This window comes from Equus przewalskii, chromosome 28 (genome assembly GCF_037783145.1).
Source record: "Equus przewalskii isolate Varuska chromosome 28, EquPr2, whole genome shotgun sequence".
In the NCBI taxonomy this organism is placed as follows: Eukaryota; Metazoa; Chordata; class Mammalia; order Perissodactyla; family Equidae; genus Equus; species Equus przewalskii.
The window spans coordinates 19,215,559-19,238,699 of record NC_091858.1 but is presented as its reverse complement, the minus strand read 5'-3'; the positions used below and the strand labels follow the sequence as shown (position 1 = coordinate 19,238,699).

The window sequence follows — 23,141 nt, the reverse complement described above, 5'->3', positions numbered from 1 at the left end:
TCGGTGTATCAAGGGGTATGGTGGGAAAACACTGCACTCGGAAGGAGGAGATGAGGTTTTTGCATCTTCTGCCATCATTAACCAGCTTTGGAGACTCAGGAGTCATTTACGTTCAGGGGGCTTAAATTTCCTCCGTGCTCATTTAGGTTTATATAGGGTAAATATACACAAACACTCACAAGCCCATCTCTGGCTTTGCGGGATAGAAGCAGTGGCATAACATTAAAGCAGAAATTACTCCTTGCTCATTGAGAAACAGGGAAAACAAACACAAAAAATTGTGTGAGAGGCAGAGTTTGATTCAATTATGATTCTAAATGTGTTAGAAACAAATACAAGCAATATAAAAATATTAATGAGATACACATTCTTTTTTTCATACCAAGTCCTTGCAAGTTGAGTATTTTACACTTAAAGCGCATCTCAGTTTGGACCAGCCACGTTTTAAGGGCTCAACAGTCACATGGGGTTAGTGGCCAGACAGGTCTAAAGTCACAAAATTTCTGGGTGAGTCTTGGTGAGTAAGTAATCAATAGCCCATGTGTGCCAGTTTTTAAGACAATTCTTTAATCAGATAGCTGTTAAATTACCTAAAAAATCTGACTCAGGTAAAATAGTTTTATTAATTTAGTTGCATTTGCAAAAATATTAGCATAAATTTTAAAGATAAAGAAATTGCAACAATACCTAAATTAAGTTTTATGTAATTTATATAATTTGTTTTAAATTTCTGTAACGGCCGGCCTGGAGGTGCAGTGGTTAAGTTCACACGTTCCACTTCGGTGGCCCGGGGTTCGCCGGTTGGGATCCTGGGTGTGGACATGGCACTGCTTGGCAAAAGCCATGCTATGGTAGGCGTCCCACATATAAAGTAGAGGAAGATGGCATGGATGTTAGCTCAGGGCCAGTCTTCCTCAGCAAAAAGAGGAGGATTGGCAGCAGTTAGCTCAGGGATAATCTTCCTCAAAAAAATAAATAAATAAATAAATAAAATTAAAAAATAAATTTATGTAAAATTATCAATGTTATGTTCATTGTAGATTTTGCTCCTTTAAATTAAATAAGAATAGGAAGGTATATAATTAAAACTTTATTTATTTATTTTCTGCAGGGGAAGTTTTGTCCTAAGCTAACATCTGTCAATCTTCCTCCTTTTTTCTTCCTTTTTTCCCCCCGCAAGCCCCAGTACATAGTTGTGTGTAGTCTTAAGTTCTTCTGGTTCTTTATATGAGCCGCTGCCACAGCATGGCTGTTGACAGACGAGTGGTATATTTCCACGCCTGGAAACAGAACCAAGGCCACTGAAGCAGAGCACGCTGAGCTTGAACCACTAGGCCGTCAGGGCTGGCTCTATAGTTTAAACTTTAAAAATGAATACAAGGGCTGGCCCCGTTGCCTAGTGGTTAAGTTTGGCATGCTTCACTTTGGCAGCCCAGGTTTGGTTCCCAGGTGGGGACCTACACCACTCATTGGTGGCCATACTGTGGTGGCGATCCACATACAAAATAGAGGAAGACTCTCATAGACGTTAGCTCAGGGCAAATCTTCCTCAGCAAAAAAAGAAAAAGAATACAACTATAAATCAAGATTTCAGCACTTCTAACATCTCTACTGAGTCACAACTAAGCGGGCAGAACAGAAGTTAACTCAGTTCTGATTTGGTTGAGATTGCTGTGCCACAGTGTTATTCATGTTTCCATTCTGTTTTATGGAATTATACAGTACAGATTTCAAAGTAATTCAAGCTATTACACACTGTGTCTCAATGAGTGTTTGGTAGTTTCAAGAATATAAATATGCTTTCTAACAGTCACCACAACCTATTGTACTAAAGCACTCATTATTGACATCTACCTCCAGACATGGTCCTGGTATAGATGGGAAGATCTTTGGCTGCTCGCCTAAGAACTTCCTGATGGGCTTCTCCTCTTGGCTCTCGCTCCAACAATTCTTTCTCTGCATAAGAGAGATGGAACTGTGGAATAAATTTAAACTTTAATCAGTATTTTCAAAGAAATGATAACATATTGGTCCACTATACCTAGAAAAAAGTATCTATAAAATATTAATGGTATATAGCATATATATTCAGAGAGGTAAGAGAGTTTGAAATCTGGGCAAGTCTCTTAACTTCATGGATCATTTTTTATGCCTGTGAAAGAGGGAATGATTATAACAATATCCACTTTCTCAGATGTTTGTGAGACTCAAAAGGAATAGTATGTAAAAATGTTTTACTAATTGTAGAATTCTATCCAGGTATTAGTTGCATCAGGTCCAAATAAACCCAATACAGGTTGATAGAATTGTTACTTGTATAATATGAATGTCAAAAAAATCTACTTCTACCAGGAAATGAGCCAAATATACAGTCTCCTCCCTCAGAGCACTTTTATGTACAAAGGCATGTCACAGATTTTAAGAAAGATGACATTTGTAGAGATCTGAAGGAATGGAAAATTGCCTCGGGTGGAAAAGATAACATACCTGACCTGCCACCAACCTCGAGAGTGTGGCAGTCCTTGGCCGGCTGACACATCCTGTTTTCTTTTTGTTTAAACAGTTTTTTATTTTTAGAACACTTTAGATTTATAGAGAAATCGAGAAAATTAGTACAAGTTTCCACATACCCTCTCACCGAGTTCCTCACATTATTAACATCCTATTTTAGTATGGCACACTTAGCAAAATGAATGAATCAATATGATACATTATTACTAACTAAAGCCTATAGTTTATTTAGATTTCCATAGTTTTGACTGAGTATCTTTTTCTGTTCCAGGATCCCATTCAGGACCCCCCAGTACGTTTATTTGTCATCTCTCCTTGAGTTCCTCTTGGCTGTGAGAGTTTCTCAGATTTTCCTTTTTTTGGTTGACCTTGACAGTTTTGAGCTGTGCTGTTCAAGTATTTTGTAGGATGCTTCTCTACTGGAATTTGTCTGACGTTTTTCTCAAGATTAGACTGGGGTTATGGGTTTTGAGGAGGAAGACCACAGAGATAAAGTGCTGTTCTCATCACGTCATATCAAGGGAAGGTACCATCAACATGACATCCGTTTATGTGGACCTCGAGCAGCTGGCTAAGGGAGTTTTGTCAGGTTTCTCCACTGCAAAATTACTCATTATTTCCCCATTTCCATCCTGTACTCTTCAGAAGGGATTTAGCATATCAAGCCCACATTTAAGAAGTGACAATTTATTCTTCCCCTCTTTGAAGGCAGAGTATTTGCATAAATTATTTTTCTATAAAAGAGATTTTTCCCTCTCTCCATTTATTTACTCATTCAATCATTTATTTATATCAGTAGATTTATAGATATTTATTTGATACTTTGGGTTATAATCTAACACTATTTTATTTACTTTGTTGCTCGAATTTTTCCAGCTTTGGTCACCGGAGTCCTCAGTTGGCTCCTGGGTACTTCAACATATTACCATCAATATACTTTATTTATTTTTGGAAGAGGAGCGATTCCTTACTTTCTGGCACTGCAAGTGCTCCAGGCTCATCTTGAATATTTCCTGCCCGAGTTCTAGAAACAGACATTTCTCCAAGGAAAGCCATTTCTCCTTCCTTTTACTGGAGAATGGTGTTAGAAGCCAAGATCTGGGCTCAAATCTAAGTTTTCAGATTAAAGGAGAGTATAATTTTAAGAGGATACAAATTAAGGAAAAAAACCTAAAATCTAATGACAAATAAACAGAAAACTCAAAGAACTGTATTTCCTTTTTTGCTAGTTGTTTTCCCCTTAGGACAAAAATAAACATATAATCTCACAGTATCTAAAATGTACAACTTAAAACATAGAACTTTTTTTGCTTATTAAATTGGCAACCATTTTCGTAATAACAAGATGCAATGTCAAGAGTCTGATGAAATCGGTGGCATTGCAAATTGCTATAGTCCTTTTGGGAAACAGTTTGGCAAGTGACTTAAATTTCTTTGATCTAGTAATTCTACTTCTGAGAATTTATATTAAGGAAATCATCCAAAATAAAGTTACAGCTCTATGTACAAACAGGTTAATATTATTATTTATAATATGAAAAGTTGGGATATGACTAAGGTTTACACGTTTCAGTAAGAATATCATGCCATTATTAAAGATTACGATAAACCAATGATGGGCTATCACATGAAAAAAAATTGGAATTTGTGCACTCTGGATACAACTAGGAAAAACAACTAGAAAGAAACTCAGAATGTAAACTGGCTGAATTAGTGCGGTGGCATAGTCTTTCTTTTTTCTTTTTCTTTTTGCCTAGACTCCATTTTCAAAATATAATTTAGTATGGTAATATTACTTTCATGTTGAGAGAAAAACTTACAAATTGAGAAAATAGTATCTACTTAACAACTTGCTATGAAAAAGGTAAATTTTAATTCATATGTTCCAGAATTCTTATATTCTCTCAATAGTGACAAGAATATATTAACATTGTTTTCTTATATTATCTCCTCTCCTACTTTTTTAGTCCCATTTTCCAAAGATCTTTAGCACTTGAGAACACATTATTGTCAATTTAAGTCAAGGAGCCTCATTTTATAAGTAAGGGATTACTTGTAAATTAATTAGATTAATTAGAAGCTGATTAATTAGAAGATTAGCCCAAGATCTTGCATTTTACAAATGGAATGACCTTAAAATTCTTAACCAGCAATCAAGGGCTCTTTCTTTCACAATAATGGTCTTCAGACTCTTTTGATCACGTACCCCTGGCAGTGAAAAATAATTTGAGGTTGTACTGCCAATATATGCATATTTATTTGTTTATAAATATACTGTTAGCTAATATATTATGGACCTTATGTATGAAATGTTAAAAAAGAGAAACATTAAAAGAATAATAGAGAAATAGAAGTTGTGCTATCTTTTCTCCATGCTCCAATTGATGTCCTGGGCACATCCACCCACGTGGTGTCCACTCTCCATGCTGGAGTGTGGGGTAGTGACAAGAGTGTAGCCTTGATGGTCAAAACAACTTTGGTTTGAATGTTAGCTCTGCTGGACACTAACACTAGATGCCTTAGGATAATTAACAAATGTTCAGAGCCTACTGCTCCATTTGTAAAATGGTAATAAATAATATTTGTCACACAGTTGTAGAAATCGAATAAGGCATGTATCTTTTGTAGAAAAATCATCCAACACAGCCAGGCACAGCTGTCAATTCACTGTTATGAATCTCGACTGCTGCCACAATACTGTGTTATTTCTTCTGTGTTCTGTATCATTTCACTTTTCCACTCTCTCCAACCACTATTTCAAACCTTCTCTGCTCCCCCAAAGCTCCAACAAGCCGCCTCCCTCATGATTAGCTGATGATCTCACATATAACTTTAGGGAGAAATCAGAAGTCACTTCAACTTCCTGCCAAAGTTATACATACAAACCTGCATCTGTACATATAACCTCTTCCCCACATTCAGTCATTCAACAAACATGTACTGAGTACCTTGTATGGGTCAGAGACTGCTCTAGGTAGTGGCGATGGATTAGTGAACAGAACAGATAAAGTGCATACCACTGTAGAGCTTACATTCCAGCAAAGGTATAAAAAATGAAAATGCAATGAATTATAAAATGATATGCTCTGGAGAAAAATCCAGCAAAGTAAGGTTTATAGGGAACGCCAGGGAGAGGGTTTTGCTAGGTTATACAGAGTCATTATGGAAGGTCTCCAAGATAAGGTCCCACTTGAGCAGAGATTTGGAGACAGGAGGAAAATGAGGGACCTGGCCATGCAGTTATCTGTAGGAAGAGAGTTCCAGGTCAAGGGGAAGCAGCAGGTTTCAAGGCCCCTGAAGGAGGACCATGGTTAGCATGTTGACAGAACAGCAAGGAAACCAATGTGATTAAAAGAGCATTAATGAGGGACAGAGAGGTGCTGTGGGGCCAGGCCATGTGCAGTGTTTTAGCCTGTAGTAGGGAATTAGGTTTTTACTCTAAGTGAGCTCAGATATTATAGGAAAGTTCCAAGCAGAAGAGTGCTATGATCTGTTTAGTGTTTTGAAAGATTTACTCCGGATACTGCGTTGAAAATATACAGAAGAGGGGAAGTACGAAAGCAAGGAAACCTGTCAAACGGGAACTGGAAATATGCAAGCGAGAGATACGGGTGGTTTGGATGAAGGTGGAAGGCGTGGAGGGGCATGAGCTCACACCACGGGTACTCTGAGGGTATGGCTTACACTGTAGGTACTCTGAGGGCATGAGCTCACACCATGGGTACTCTGAGGATATGGCTTACACTGTAGGTACTCTGAGGGCATGAGCTCACACCATGGGTATTCTGAGGGTATGGCTTATACCATGGGTACTCTGAGGGCATGAGCTCACACCATGGGTACTCTGAGGGTATGAGCCCACACCATGGGTATTCTGAGGGTATGAGCTCACATCATGGGTACTCTGAGGGTATGAGCTCACACCATGGGTACTCTGAGGGTATAGCTCACACTGTGGGTACTCTGAAGGTATGGCTCACACTGTGGGTACTCTGAGGTTATGGCTTACACAGTTTGCTGACTGACTAGATGTAGGGCTTTGGAGAAAAAGAGTAGCCAAGGATGACTCCAAGGTTTTTGACCTGAACAACTGGAAGAATGGAGTTGCCATTATTGAGAAGGGAAAACTTTCGGCATAGGAGGATTCAGGGAGTGGATGGCAAATCAGAAGTTTGCTTTCAGGTATGTTGAATTTGAAAATCCTACTGGATGCCAAATAGGTAACTGGAAATGAGTTTGGAGTTTAGGAGAGAGGACCTGGCTAATGATACTAATTTGAGAGCTGTAGCAATGAGACAATATATAAAGTCATAATGTAGATAAATAAGAGAAGAGTTCCAAAGATTGAGCTCTGGAACAATCCAATGCTTTAGAGGCTCAGGATATACTGAAGAACCAGCAAAGAAGACCAAGAAGGAATTGCCACTATGAATAAAAATAGAGTTATTCGGATGAGAAAGGAGATAAGAATATTCTGGAAAGAAAATAATGGCATGGTGTATAAAGGAAACTACATGCATCTAAGAGCTACCCGAGTATAAAGAGGAAGTCAGAAATTTAGATGAGTCATTGTTGCCAGACCAGGGAGACTGGACTTCACCCTGTGGGACACGTGGAATCACTCAACAGATACAAGCAGTAGAGTGAAAGGGTTAAATTTGTTTTTGGATGAATCATTCCAGCTTCAGGGTGGAGGAGGAATTTTTATAGAGTTCTGGGAAGGGAATGTGGGCAAGTCTGCAAACAGGGACACCGTGTAGGAGAAGAATGCAACGTCTAGGATGAAAGAGATGATTGAGACTCTTGATTAGGGCAATGATAAAAAAGAAAAAGGGGTTGGACCTAAGGAGGAAAAATTAGGAAGTGAAAACATCAGCAGGATTTGGGTGTTGGGGGAGGGGCAAGGAAGCGGGAGGACTCAAGCTTGGCTACCAAGCTGGACAAAGCCCCATCAACTGGTGTAAGAAACAGATGAGTCATGGTTTGGGGGAGGAGAGGTGGTGACTTCGGTTTTTGATGTGCTGTATTTGAGGTGTCAGTGGACTGATCAAGGAACTATGTTTGGCAGGGAGATAAGTAAGTTTGAAATTCATGGGAGAGGTCAGAGCTACAAATAGATTTGGAAATTGTCAAGACAGAGGTCATGATAAACTACCAGAGTGGAAGAGATCATCTAGGACAGAAGTCAGCATTTTCCTTCAAACCTACAACTAAGGCCAGGATGGGGGTAAGAGAGATGATAGAAATGCAGCAAATATGATAGGAAGGAGGAAAAAAGAGGTAGGAAAGAAAAATCAGTAGATACAGAAGAAAAAAAAGGCTATATCTAACGCATTCTAGGCCAAGCATACCATTAATTCTGTGCAAGTACCTGTGGTTTTGTTTTTAATATCCTTTCCCAGGTCATATACATATTTATTGGCATTTTTGACCCTGGGGCATTTCAAACAGATTATTTCAGGAAACAATTTACAGTGACATCTAGATCTTTTTTTTTCACTTGGCCTACTAAAATGACACTATTGTTACTGGAGCAAAGTTTCTTTCTATTCAACAAACATGTATTGGACTAAGTGCCAAGGATACAAAAATGAGTAAGACGCAGTCCTTTGCTCTAAGAACACTTAATCAGGATGAAAGACCCAGAAACAAAGAGTTAGCCAGAATGATCTATTCAAAATGAAATTTGATTATATCACACTACTTAAAGCATTATGTAGCTAAGACAGCTAGTTGTCCCCCAATATCCAGGCGTTCCTTCTTCTAACATGCTTAATATGGCAACTGAGAATAAAGACTATACTCCCAGCCATCTGTGCAAGTAATTGTGGTCTTATATCTAAGTTCTAAATTTAAGTGGAAATGGCATCAGCAACTTCCAGAAAGTGTCCTTAAAAGGAAGAACATTTACTTCTACTACTCTTTCCTACTTTCTCTGGCCTGCTGGCTGGAATGTAGACACGATGGCTGGAACTGGAGCAGCCATCTTAAGACAAGAGGGTTGACGCTGCACATGGAGGCTATACATGTCAGAGCAACAAGATAGAAGGAGCCTGGGTCCTGTGCAGCTATGGACTAGCTACAGATTTTGAATGTAGAGAAAACTATTAAATCGTTATATTGTTGATGTTGTTGTTTCTGGTGGTTGACAGCCAACTAATATACCACTAGCATGATAATTATAATAGAAGCATGTCTACCTTCAGTTCTACCCATCCATCCACCCATCCTAATGTCTGACTCTAAAGCAGAAATGGAACACATAACAGATTTAATATTGGAAATATAATGCTCTTCCAGTGCAAAAATAATATTTGCCAAATGAAAATTCAAGTATTTACTAATACACATATTAATAAAAAAGAAAATCACTACACTCAGTTTCAACATTAATAAAAAGACAAAGTTCATTCTTCAGACATCAGTATTATTGATTTCCATCTTTAGAATAACTTTACTAGCGTTTTAACTTACTTCTTTTGAAGGATTCATTGGTAATGTAAAGATAGTTTTCCAATAGGACCACACAAACATTGCAAAAAGTAGATGATAAGCAATCAGGCACACAACTACAATGAGAGAAACATAATTAGCATTGTAATATGCAAATCCATACTAAAATCATGGTATTTACAAAAGATCTGCCTGTTCTAACATAACAAAATTACCAATTATAATAAATACATTTTATTTTGAATTTTTATTATTGTAAATAAGTTCATTTATATCACACTGGAATAAGCACAACTCAAATAATAAATTTTTATACCTACAACCAGGAGTTTTTAAAAAAACTGTAATAATGCATAAATATTCCATGCATAATTATGCCCATGATTAGAACCTCCATCTGTAGTCAAGCCCGTCTATTGGCAAAATGGCCAAAAGGGACCTTTCCTAAATAGTCAAAATAAGGCAGTTACGCCAATGAACTTAAATAATAAACACACCATTAAACAAATGTTACAGCAGTCAGGCTTTAAGAACTTTGCTTTAGGGGCTGGCCTGGTGGCACAGTGGTTAGGTTCGCACGTTCTGCTTTGGCAGCCCAGGGTTCGCCGGTTCAGATCCTGGGTGCGGACCTATGCACTGCTTGTCAAGCCATGTTGTGACAGGCGTCCCACACATAAAGTGGAGGAAGATGGGCATGGGTGTTAGCTCAGGGCCAGTCTTCCTCAGCAAAAAAGAGGAGAGGAGGATTGGTGGCAGATGCTAGCTCAGGGCTAACCTTCCTCAAAAAAAAAAAAAAAGAACCTTGCTTTACTGACAAAGAATAGCCAAAGCACTTCCTATTTCTGTTTGCTTATTTGCTCGGGCTCTAATCAAATTTGGTGGCCCTCACTGTTTTAATGACAACATACTTAAACAGAGACCATTTGGACAAAGAGAGACTTCCTCCAACAGGAGTTCAAGGGTCTTATTTATCTCATGAGACAGTTGTTAAGAAAAGCATTGTGAACACTTTTTTCAGATAATGGATATAAACACACTCTGTGTTGTGTTTCAGTCTTGAAGTTCTATGCAAATAAACCATATCAATTTTGTACACAATGATAATGATTAATCCTGGATAATACATTAATATATAACTTAATTCTGTAAGAGAGAGTTGAATAAAATACACTAATTTGAAATATAGCATGTTTGGTATTTTAAAACTTTTAATAGGAATTCTAAACATTTTTAAAGAATGATGATACTCATATTTATAGAATCATTAAAAAATGAAATTATTCAATCAGACACTTAAATCAGTGTGAGATGACTAGAGCAATGATATTTTTCATGAATTATGTAGGCAACTCAGATATGAGGTAATACTCTGAGCTGACACAGGAAATTGTTGATATTCCCATATCTCAAAGCCACAAGGAACTTGGCACCACGACTTCCATTTAGGGTAGAGTTCTCTGCCAAGCGTCTGTCAGAATTCAGTCCAGGGACTAAGAGAATGAGGTGCCTTTAACCCCATCTTGTCTCCATATTCTCAAAGTATAATTTCTTCATTCCAACCAAATCTGAATGCTATTTGTTTTTCAAACTATTTTTTAAATTTTATATCTAAAATAATAAAATAACATATCTTACCTTGTTCTCCAATGTCTTCCATGGACACTACAGAAATAAACAGAAAAAAGAGATAGGTTATAGGTTATAGGAAGCTTATGGCAAACATAGGGCCTGACAGGGTACCTGAGTAGGTTAATAATTTGGCTCCCCTTCAAACCAACGTTCTGTAAATATTTGTTCAACTTTCTTTAGAGGAGAGGTGAGCACTGCGGGAGAGAGGGTCGAGAAGGCAGACTGGTGGCCGCATTCAGACACGCCTCTGTGGGTCCTTGAGCCCTGGCTCCCACAGAAAACAAAGACCATCAAGCATGCCCCCTTGGGGGTCTTACTCCTGACTCAGCTGGCTTCTCGGTTTTTCTTCCAACGACAGAGTTCAGATAAAAGCAATGTTCTCCAGGTCACCATGTTTCCAGAGACACTATTGCTCTTTAAAACCTGGCAACCATCTAGTTAGCATTCCAGAAAGAAAAAAAATGTGTCCACGGCACACACGCTTCTTTTCAAGGTTTTATAAGGACAAATTCTTGTGCCCAGTGACTAACTGCTCCCTACGTACAGTGTGCCTGAGAAACTTGCATCTCTTAGGGGCTGTTGTAAACGTCCCAAGGTGGCAGGTAGATTAGAATAGGGACCACAGAGCTAAAAACAAGCTGCGACAAGAAACTGTATTTAGTCACCTCGGCAGTTTTCTTATGTTTCGTATTGTTTACTTCTTGTGTTTCCCATTTGCTCTTCCTCCATTTGTAGTAAACCCTTTTGGAAGTTTTGGCCTTTCTCAGTTGTAGCAAGGAAGATTTGACTTTGTTTATTTACATATTTTTGTTCCTATTCGGCTTTTCAAAGAGGTGTCATGTTCCAGGCCTTAGTCCTGGAATACACTTCCACTGCCTTAAGAAGCACCGGAATCAGAGGGTAATGTTGTGAGAGATTTTTAAGATTACCTGATCCACTAACCTCTTCCCAAGAGAGGTAATGACTGTCAGTTTAGGCGTTTCTAGAGCCGGCAGGAGCCCACAGTTCTGGAGAGCAGCCCATTGCATTACCGGATTGCTCTAAGAATGACTGTAAGATTACAGTGTGCTGAAATCAGCCTCTTTGCGCTTCCGCCTATGGTATCTGGGCTTCCAATCCGTAGCAGTAAACAGAAAATCTGAATGACAGACCTTCATGTATTTGAAGTTATTGTTTCTCCCCCTTAAATGTTCTCTTTTAGCCCAAATAATACGTGATTCCCAGATCTCATCAACCTTGATGTGGCTTCTTTAAACGTTTCCTGGGCTCTTAATTTCCTTCCACATTCCTGACCCCCAGAATGGAAAGGCAATCACAGACGATCTTTGACTTACAAAAGGCCTGTTCCACGAGTGGGCCTGTAAATCAGAGGCTAGAGAGTCAGAGTTCGCTCACACAGAAGCTCTGAAGTGGTCAGTCTGAGGGCATAGGAAGGACGTGTGGCAAGCTTGTCTTTTACAGCTGACCCTGTTGCTCCCATTTTACGCATTTCTCTCCAGGCACTGACTTCCCTGTCTTCAAAAGTGCTAAGGCATTGACTACATACAAGTCTTCCTTGGATCAAAATGTCCAGTCATTCAGCTAATCTAAGGACATGGAAAAGCAATTTACTCCATTTGTGCATTTACGTATAAATGACCCTTAACGACCATTCCAGAGGTGCTGGTGATTTAAAGAAAATGTTTTGTTATTAACCCATGACTCTAGCTGTCAGAATTGAAAATAGTCAAACAAAATGACATTGAAAAAGGAAAAAGTACACTTAGGATGAGCTGACAATCTTTTTGACTTGGACCCCGTAAGGGCTGGATGTGCTTTCAAAGACATGTTTTTTAAAGCTATTTTTGCCCTTCAAAGTTTTTTTTTTCCATAACTCTACTTCAAAATCCACAGATCCTCTATTTTTTTCTCAATTCAACAAGTTATACATGGATGCATGCTTATGGTAAACAATTCCAATAACGTTTACAGAGTAAAATATGAAAGTCCAAAAACACTGTATCAATTACACTCCCACAACATTAGGAGCCTGTCCAATGTCCTACAAATGTAAAAGAAGTCTTTAACTTTTGTTACTATTTTAGCCCAAAACAAAAATTATTGTTTTAGTATTTATTTTCCCGATTACTAGTGAAGTTTAGCATTATTTAAAAAATGATTGGTTTTTCCTATCTCTTCTGAGTGAATTATCACTTTCCTGTTGTCTACTTCTCCTTTACTTATTGAGAGGATTTTTATATCTTCTGGACAGTAATCCTGCATCTGTTACATATGTTGCAAATAAAGTTGTATTTAACTATTTTCAAATGATTTAGTAAATACTACAAAACCTTATGACTTATCTTTGATTAAATACCAGTATCAAAACTTTCAAATTAACCTATTTCACTAACAGATATATGAACTATAATATACTAGGTTTTGCTTTATATTGAGGCAATTAATCTTCTCTAACCGTGTTTACCTAATTAGTGAGTCAACGACTCATCTGGTAATTTTCAATTCAGTGGAAGAGTTGTCAATTTCAACATTTCCTTTCTCATAAAAACACACCAAATACAAGGTGATTTTCAAATGCAAATACTTTTGTTCATAAATGACTGTTTAAGAAAAGGTTGCTATTTAGCCACATATATGTTTCTAATATATATACGTACATAAAGATATTATGGAAAATAAAGGTTCATTTTTGGAAAAATATAGATGGTAAGTCAAATCTAATTTGATTATTTATATCAATATGAGAATTAAACAGCAATACTGAACATATTTATGATGGATCTTCCAAAAACAACAAGTGGGTTGTAATGTAAATTTTGAGTTTTATCCAGTATTATTTAATTTTATTATTTCACAGAATTTCAATTTGGTCTACTTAAAATTATGCTGATATTTATTCTCCAACTGTACACATATAGAAATTTCAAATGTTTTATGGCCCTCTTTATCACATTTTCTTAAAACCAGCTAAACCAGGTAATTAATATAGTTATTTCTTTTTTAATTTCTTTTGAGGAAGATTAGCCCTGAGCTAACATCTGCCGCCAATCCATCTCTCTTTGCTGAGGAAGACTGGCCCTGAGCTAACATCTGTGCCCATCTTCCTCTACTTTATATGTGGAACGCCTGCCACAGCACGGCTTGATATGCGGTGCATAGTTATGCAGTGCATAGGTCCACACCGGGATCCCAAACTAGTGAATCCTGAGCCGGTGAAGCAGAGCTTGTGTACTTAACTGCTAGGCCACAAGGCCAGCCTTCTATTTCTGTTTTTCATTAAAGTAAAATGGAGGCAAACGAGCTTTACTCAGTCACAGTACATAGGACATTCATTAATTCTATCCCAGAAATCCTTTTATTTTCAATTTTAAAGTTTCACGCATGTGACAACATGTTATGACTTTGGGCTCTACTGGATCATATTAAAATTAGTTCCTCATTAAAGCACAACAACAGGCATAGAGTATCTGCCCCATAAAAGTTGACTGAATCAAAAAGTGGTTTAGACAAACAGAAGGAAACACAATCTGAATCACTTGAAAGTGGAATACCAAAGCTGACCTATGAGAAATGTTAATTCTTTCTTTTGTGGGCTTGAAAGACTCAGGAAAGAAGTCATTTCTTTTACACATCTAGCAAACCATAGAAACTCAGCTAGTAATTTACAAAACCGAAAGTAATCTTATCTGTATTCCCCTGCTGGTATGTATATTTCTCAGAAGTGAAGAGGATACCTGTACCTCATTCACAAGGAGAGAGCAGAAGACACATCGGTCCATGATCCTCTAAAAAGCAAAAGGTGGAATAAGATGCTGGCTTCAAGCAAGACAGAAGATTTTATAAGTTTGTAGGGTTTTTCTCTCTTAGTTTTGGTTCTTCCTTAGTATTTTACTTTTTTATAGTTCAATTTAGCAAAATGAAAAAGATCTTACTAAGCCTGACAGCACTAAAGAGCAAATGCTCTGGCTCAAGACAGGCAAAGCTCAATCCTCTCTCTGCCACTTGTGAGTTCAGAGTTGTTCCACCTATTCCATCACAAAATGAATGTAATGATGACAGTAGCTGTACCATTAGAGCTGTGGCGAGAATGAAAAGAAGTGATCTATGTCATGTACTTAACACAGTGCCTCTCGAATATAAAAACAATTATAATATACAATGTTTAACTTTGCTAATACTAACTGTACCACATAACATACAGGAAAGGGGACTAAATATGAAAAAAAATTACAACAGAAAAGTAATTTTTTTGTACAGCCTTTTGAAAGAAATGCAAAATTTTGAATGTGAAAATAGACTTTGCAAGTGAAAATAAAAGCTGAAAAATAACTTCTATCTCCATATCTTGCCTTTTTACAAAGCTATGTCATTGCAGAAACTTGCTTAGTATAAACAAAAACGGTGGTACTCATCCTTAGCATAGAGTAATAATGAGACATAAAAACTTCCTTCTCGATGCGGCAGTCCGTGTGAGAACTTCTCTTAAAGTGAGAAGATCTATTTTAGATGTGACACCATCTGTTTAACTTAACGAATAAAAGCAATTACTTTTTTTTCCCCCCAAGGCCTAAATCTTACATTCATCCCAAAGAAGTTAGATGCAACTGACGCTTGGGAACAACAGCAGTGCTGTCATTACACTAAAACATTTACCATTCATATATCTGGTTGACCATCCAATTGCATACAATGGTAACGCCGCGGGCCACAATTTTAATTTTCATTTCAAAAACTATTTGCCTAGGGGCCAGCCTGGTGGCCCAGTGGTTAAGTTCACATGCTCCGCTCCAGCAGCCCGGGGTTCGCAGGTTTGGATCCTGGGTGCAGAACTATGCACTGCTTATCAAGCCATGCTGTGGCAAGTGTCCCATATATAAAGTAGAGGAAGATGGGCATGGATGTTAGTTCAGGGCCAATCTTCCTCAGCAAAAAAATAAATAAAATAAAAGAGGAGGCTTGGCAGCAGATGTAGCTCAGGGCTAATCTTCCTCAAAAGAAATTATTTGCCTAATTTTATCATGGATTAGCTTAATTTCTTTCTGATCCACAATCTATAATGATCATATTTTGCTTTAGAGATTTCTAACATTCCAATATGCCTCCAGAACTTAAAATTCTTCCCTGATTAATTGTGGCACAGCTAGGCAGCAAGGAGTCTGACTTCTTGAAAGATCTTAAGGAATCACAGCACTTTCTTGGCACTGATAGCGTAGAGGAAGAGAAAAAGCAAGAACAGTAAATTATTACCAGAGTTACCAAGGGTGTTCCTGTTTGCCAAGAGGAAAATGAAGGCCTTTAAGGATTACAACCTGGAATCTGGAACAGTCATATACACTGCATGGCTGGTAGTCGGGTTGCCAGTTCTATTTCCTCTCTCATTAATCATTCCTCTGAGAAACAGAGTGGGGCATTAGAGAAAAGGCTGATTGGTCAGTCATCAGTTTTGATTTGAGAGGAGCAACACTTTTTTATTGTAGTAGTATGTTTAAGAAATTCTCGTGTAAAAATAAAACAGGCATGGGGCGAGCCCTGGAGCCCAGTGGTTACGTTCGCGTGCTCCGCTTCAGCGGCCCAGGGTTCGCTGATTCAGATCCTGGGTGTGGACCTACGCATCGTTCATCAAGCCATGCTGTGGCGGCGTCCCACATAGGAGAACTAGAAGGACTTACAACTAGGATATACAACTACGTACTGGGGCTTTAGGGAGGAAAAAAAAAAAAGAGAGGAGGATTGGCAACAGATGTTAGCTCAGGGCCAATCTTCCTCACCAAAAAAGCATACCTAAAAACAAAGAAAACCATTTTGTAAAAAAAAATAATAAAACAGGTAAAACCAAAGCTGAAGAGAGAGACTGTCAGCCAAAGTAATCAGCCCAAATATACAAAAGGATGACAAACTGCTTCTTGATCCAAACCTGGCTTGAATAAACATCCTTAAAAATGTATACCCCCCTCAAAAAAAGTAGCCCCCTCTTACCTCTTTTGCATAAATTATCAAGCAATCATTTAATCCAGGGGTCAGTAAACTACAGCCCTTGGTCCAAATATAGCCAGACACTTGTTTCTGTAAATAAAGTTTTATTGGAACACAGACACACCCATTCATTTACACGGCTGTTTTTGTGCTACAATGGCAGAGCTCGATAGCTGTGACAGAGACAGTATGGCCCACAGAGCCTAAAAGATGTACTATCCGGCCCTCTGTAGAGTTTTCCAACCCTGTGTACTAGAGTTCTCCAGAGAAACAGAACCATCGGGGGTGTGTGTGTATGTGCATAGAGACACAGAAAGAGAGATGTATTTTGAGGAACTGGCTCACATGATTGTGGGGGCTGGCAAGTCTGAAATGTGCAGAGCAGACTGGCAAGCTGGAGACCCAGGGAGAAGTCAATCCTGCAATCTTGGGTCCAAAAGCAGTCTAATGGCAGAATTCCTTCTTCTTTGGGGGACCTCACTCTTTTATCTTAAGGCCTTCAACTGATTGGATTAGGCCCACCAACATTATGGAGGGTAATTTGGTCTACTCAAAGTCTATTAATTCAAATATTAATCACATCTAAAAAATACCTTCATAGCAACATCTAGACTGGTGTTTAACCAAATAACTGGCCACCATAGCCTAGCCAAGTTTATACACAGAACTAATCAATACACCCTGAATCTATAATTGAGTTTTATTCTGGAAATCTTCTACTAAGAGACTGATCTTTTAAACCAGTTCTCAAGCCAAGTTTATTACATATTATATATTAATAAATTGGAATTATATATAGCAAATTAACTATAGTACATCTTTATGTATCTGCTAGAGAGAAAACAATAATAAAATCCTTAGTCATACTCTAAAAACCTGACTACAAATAATCCGATCCAAATTAAGTTTATTTATACACCCGTATGATTGCTAAGAATGCCATCAAACCTTATTCTCTAAAGAGCTCTAAAAATATTAGAGCTGAGTTAGTCCAGATTGATGTAAATTCAGTCTTGATTAAAAGCAGGGGATCATCTCACAGATTATTCCAGTCCTATATTTTTACCAACTGATTTTTTAAAACTTGGCTTTGGCGATGCTACATTAATCCTCAAACATTAAGAGTTTGCTGTCAAAAATTCTATCTATTGATAAGCAGCAGCCCAGTAAACTGCTGGCAACTTAAATTTAGTTCAACTTTCAGTCATCAGTACATCCAACATCCAAAACTTCAGATACCAAAATACGCCTTCAGAGTACATAAAAAATGTACTTTCCGCCTTAAATTAGCAAAGAACAGTTACATAATTGTTGCTAGAACAATTTGGTTTTTGGGTGCTTTCACTGTAAATGTATATTGCTGTGATCTTTGATTTCTTTTCTTAAGCTGAATTTTCTTGCCTTCGAATTCAAACTCTCTCTTTTGGAGGAATAATTTTCCTATATTGCATATACACAGTAACTTTTCTAAATAAAGCCGCTGTGCCTCTTCCAAATTCAGTGTGACACAGACACATCTTAGGCCCATACATGCAGTCTGATCATCGAGAATACCAAAAATAAAGACTTGGTTCTAATAGATGAATCTTAAGAACAGCTTTACAGCCAAGCTCTATTTTTTTTTTCCTGCTTATCTTTAACTCACTGCCAAAACCTTCACCGACTATACTGTACTCACACTGTTGAGGATAAAATGGTAAAGGATACTCCATCCCTGTACTCAAAAAGCTTAAAGCTCGTGAGATCATTTTCACCAGAAGTTCAAACTAACTGAGAAAACAAGGACACGGTTATTACAACATTTGCAATTAATTAAAGCCGCAGCTCAGATTCAGAAAATTAAGTAAAAGTAATAGAAGCAGTACAGATGTTTTAGTATCTCCCATCCTAACAAAATCTCCCCTCTGACCTCATGTCTGTAGCTGCCATCCCATTTTTCTGGCCCTTTCACAGGAAAACTTATTTTCCCATCCATCCAAACGCACTGTGTCTACCTTCTCTAACTTCCTGTTACTTCCTTAATTAACTCCAACTGGTCTTTTCCTCCCCAACATTCCAGGGCTGCCCCTCCCCACTGCTAATTCTCGGTACTCAAGTTACTCTAACAGAATTACTTATGCTCCTTTTGAAATACTCTGTCGAACTGATAGCGAATTCTTTGACTAAAGTGGCCAGTGGGTACCGGCTGAAGCCGATCTTCTGTCCCTTCAGCTACTTTCCAAGAAGCTCTAGTTCATTTTCAATGTATTGGAGATAAAAATTTGGGCAGTAGGAGGATACACTATAAATCATTCCCATGCATGTGGGTGGCATTGCTGCTAGACCATTTTAATGACGAATCTAAGAAAAATATATTATTCATATTGATATTTCCAATTGAATTCCAACTGTATCCTTTTCTTCCTAATAAACGTTTTTGAATGTATTGCCTTTACAACAGATCTGCTTACATTTTTAAGCCTTTTTATCAGACTGTGTATTCCTTTGTAATCCCCAAATGTCCTTGTAATTTTATTGACAGCTGCCGTCCCTGCCTTCGTCACTAACCTCATCTCACACCTCTCCCGTCTTGCACATGATGCTCCAGTGATGCTGGGCCTTCTTGCTTCTTAAACATGCTAGCATGGTCCCCTCCCCAGATCCTCTGCGCTTGCATTGAACTGGGTGGTAAGAGACCAGGACTCTAGGCCAATCCTCCCAATGTGTGTCACCTCAGTCGCTATATTCAGCAGATCTATGCTATGATTTTATTATTTAAACAAAAACTTGCAGTTTATCCTGAAGCTTCTTCTGGCTCTAAAATTATCTTCAGTCCTATTCTGATGTATTCCCCCCAAAATATTGACTTTTAAAAACCTAGAGCAAAAGTCATTCTACAAATAAATTTATCAGTGGGTTTGTAAGAACCACTCTGTCAAGGACAGATAAGCAGCTTCAGAATAGGAATGAAGAGTGTCAAATAAAAATGGCAAGTAATAGGATATATTGGAATATATGAGGAAGCCATTTTGTGTAAACCTAATTCAGCCTGACCTTGTCTTTCCAAAAGAGCCTGACCGTGGCCGACGAGCATGCATTGTATATCTGCTTTAGAGATTCCCTATGGCAAGAACAAAGGCCCTTGAGATACGGGTGCAACTTCTCTTCCCCTCCCAACATTGGCATTTCTTTAAGGATTAAGCATCTTTCTTTGGGCTAGGAACTGATTGCTTGCGGGGCCCGCCTGTGGCCACCCAGCTCAAGACAATAGACTTGCCTCGTGGTACGCCCACTGCCCGTAACCACCCAGCTCAAGACAATGGATTTGCCTCCTGCTACACCCTCGGAGATAGCAGACCACTACCTGCTGTGTCCATCAAGTGCGGTGCCCACAGGGCAATCTTGCGACTATCGTGGGAGGGACATTTCAATCATATGTGAAACAGCCTCTTTGAGGGTATATAACCACCCTTATACCCCCAGTTCTTTGGAGTGCTCTGTTCCTTTGTGGAAAGACTCTCCCGGGTTATAATCCTAAAATTTAAGCTCAGAATAAACTCACCCAAATTTTCATTTATAGATTGGTTATGGATTATTTTCGTTGACAAGAGCAAGGATAAGGCTTCAGAGCACAGAACTTGGACCCCAAACACATGGTTATCAATTTGGGCTCTCTCAGTTACCATAAGAGCCAGACCTGACCTTCCTGACAGCCCTGACCACAAACACTGTGCCAGGCAATCCTCACTGGATCCCCACACACTTCCTTAAAAACTCACTGTACAATAAGCAAACCATGATCTCTTTTAAAATGTAAATCGATGATGTCATCTCACTAAAAACTCTCCCACGGGGGCCAGCCCTGTGGCCGAGTGGTTAAGTTCACGTGCTCCACTTCAGTGGCGCGGGGTTCAGTTTGGAACCCGGGCACAGACCTACACACCGCTCATCAAGCCATGATGTGGCGGCATCCTACAGAGAAGAACTAGAAGCACTTACAATTAGGATATACAACCACGTACTGTGGCTTTGGGGAGGAAAAGAAAAAAAAGATTGGCAACAGATGTTAGCTCAGGGCCAATCTTAAAAAGAAAACAAAAAAACCCCTTCCACAGCTTTGCACTGAATTTGCATAAAGTCTAGGCTCCTTATTTAGGCTTCACTGGTCGAACATGATCCGGCTCCTACTAAATTCTCCAAGATCCCTTCACGTCACTCATCCTCTTGCTTACTAAGCTGCAAGCAGGCTGACCCGGCTGTTTTTGGAACACGCTAAACCTTAGTGTCTCTGCCCCGTCTGAAAAGCTCTTCACCCGGCTCCCTCTTGGCTCCTTCTTGATCGTCCTTCAGGTTGCACCTTACCTGTCAGTTTCTCACAGAGTCCCTCCTGTCTAGGTCACCCCAGCAATCATTATCACAATATGCTGTTTGTTTCTTAGCACTTAGCACAATCTGTAATTATCTCAGTATTGATCTCACCAGGCTGTTTTGAGAATTAAACTAGGTAATGTAAGCAGAAGCACCTAGGACGGAACCTAGCACTTATTAGGTGCTCAGTAAATGTTAGCTGAATATGGGGCATAAATATATCTTTATACAGTGACATGTTAACTGCAGGAGTTCCCCAAAATTTAGGGTTAACAGTTTTATTAACAATCTAGAGACAGAAGTACACAGTGTATTTTTAGCTTGCAGGAGTGCTACAATTTTTTAGAGAGTGAAATGCCAAGTTGGTGGGAATAAATTGCTGGAAGACCTTCTGAGTGTGAATAAGCAGAAAGATGCAGGTGAGTTACAATATGAGCAAATTAACATAATAAGAAAGCATTAAACCAGTGAATTTTTTTTTTCTTGAGGAAGATTGGCCCTGAGCTAACATCTGTTGCCAATCCTCCTCTTTTTGCTTGAGGAAGATTGGCCCTGAGCTAACATCCGCGCCAGTCTTCCTCTATTTTGTATGTGAGTCACTGCCACAGCATGGCCGCTGACGAGTGGTATAGGTCCACACCTGGGAACTGAACCCAGGCCACTGAAGTGAACACCGAATTTAACCACTAGGCCACAGGGCTGGCCCCTAAATCAGTCAATTTTTAAACTACATTTTCTTTTCCCACCCCTCCCAGAGCTCTATTCCTTTCAAATCCACCCCGACCCGTACCCCACCATGGCCCGTCCAGGTTCTGATAGGGCCTGACATGCATCAGAATCTCAACAGGAGGAGTGGAGGAGCTGTGGAACTGGGGGACAAAAGGACTTCCCAGGTGTTTTGATGCATTCCTCCTGCCTCTAACCCAGAATTTATATCTAACAAACTATATTGATCTAAACTATGTGTTAGAAATTGTCAAACAACCATGTAAAACGGTCAAGGAATTACTGGAGACCTTTTCCTGAAGAATGGTACAAGCAACCCCAAAGACAAAAATGAACAACGGTAAGTCAGGCAATATAAACCAAGACACAGGAAGTCTCTTACTTAAGAATTGGTTATAGTCCAAAAGGTTATGTAAGTCATTTGTTATCTGGGTGTTTAGGTCTCCAGTTTGGTCACCAAAAGCCTTTCTAATGCATAAGGCACCTGCAACAATATTGCAAAACTGTAAATGAACAATATTACAAAAATTAGCTACTCTGTGTTAAGGGAAGTCTTTTGAGTTTGCAACATCCGAACTCATCTCCCTTCCACCACAGTAGACAAGAGGCTGCTCTCACTCTCTTCCCCTACCTGCTGGGCTAGGAGAGCAGCATCCATCCCACCCCAAGGCTTCAGTGATGACCCCTGGATTAGTCTGCTTGGGAAAGTACCACACACTCGGTGGCTTCAACATCAGACAGTCATTTCCTCACAGTTCTAGAAGATGGAAGTCCGAGATCAAGGTGTCAGCATGGTTTCTTCTGAGGCCTCTCTCCTTGGCTTATAGATGACCTTCTTCTTTCCATGTCTTCACATAGTTTTCTCTCTCTACATCTTTATAGCCAACTTTTCTCTTCTTTAGGGACACCAGCCATACTGGATTAGGGTCCACCCTAATGAACTCATTTTAACTTAATTACCTCTTGAAAGATCTGATCTCCAAACACAGTCACATTCTGAAGTCCTGCAGCCTAGGATTTCGACCTCTGAATTTGAGGGTGACACAACTCAGCCCATAAGACTCTTCGAAATAAGACTGCAGCCCGAGTTGGGTGAAGGCTGGATGGGGGGAGAGGACATTAGCAGGGCTGGTGAGGGGTGGGAGTTGGATGATGAGGGGTGAGAATAAACTAAAAGAAGGAGCATTTGTTGAATGTTTACTACATGCCAGAGATTGTGCAAAATTCGTTAAATGCTTATCTCATTTAAACCTTAAAACAATCGGTGAGGTAGGTATTATTATAATTTTAAAAGTTGGGAAGATAGTCTTACAGAGGTAAAATGACTCTTGTAATGTCATTCAAGTCATAACAGATGGAGCTAGGATCTAAATATAAGTCTGCCTGACTCCAAAAGCCTTCAAGGATCCTACACGGCCTCCCAGGATTTGCGACATCTGGTACCTCCTGCCTGCGTACCCCTCTGGCTTCTTTGTCCTGGGCAGATGGTCCTGCTTGGGTTG

At 39.1% G+C, this 23,141-nt stretch overlaps 1 protein-coding gene across 4 annotated transcripts in view; it reads right to left on the bottom strand.

Moving 5' to 3' along the window:
• ZDHHC2 (zinc finger DHHC-type palmitoyltransferase 2) overlaps positions 1-23,141 on the bottom strand; it is a 65,217-nt gene that overhangs the window by 27,665 nt on the left and 14,411 nt on the right. For 2 of the 4 annotated variants that reach the window (XM_070598293.1, XM_008529155.2), the window contains exons 2-4: positions 10,600-10,626; positions 8,986-9,080; positions 1,855-1,975 (exon numbers count right to left, since the gene is read on the bottom strand). In XM_070598293.1, coding sequence (XP_070454394.1) covers positions 1,855-1,975; positions 8,986-9,080; positions 10,600-10,626 — 243 coding nt within the window. Of the gene's footprint in view, positions 1-1,854; positions 1,976-8,985; positions 9,081-10,599; positions 10,627-10,910; positions 11,084-23,141 lie in introns of those variants that run through there. The other 2 variants (XM_070598294.1, XM_070598295.1) reach the window with 2 other exon arrangements.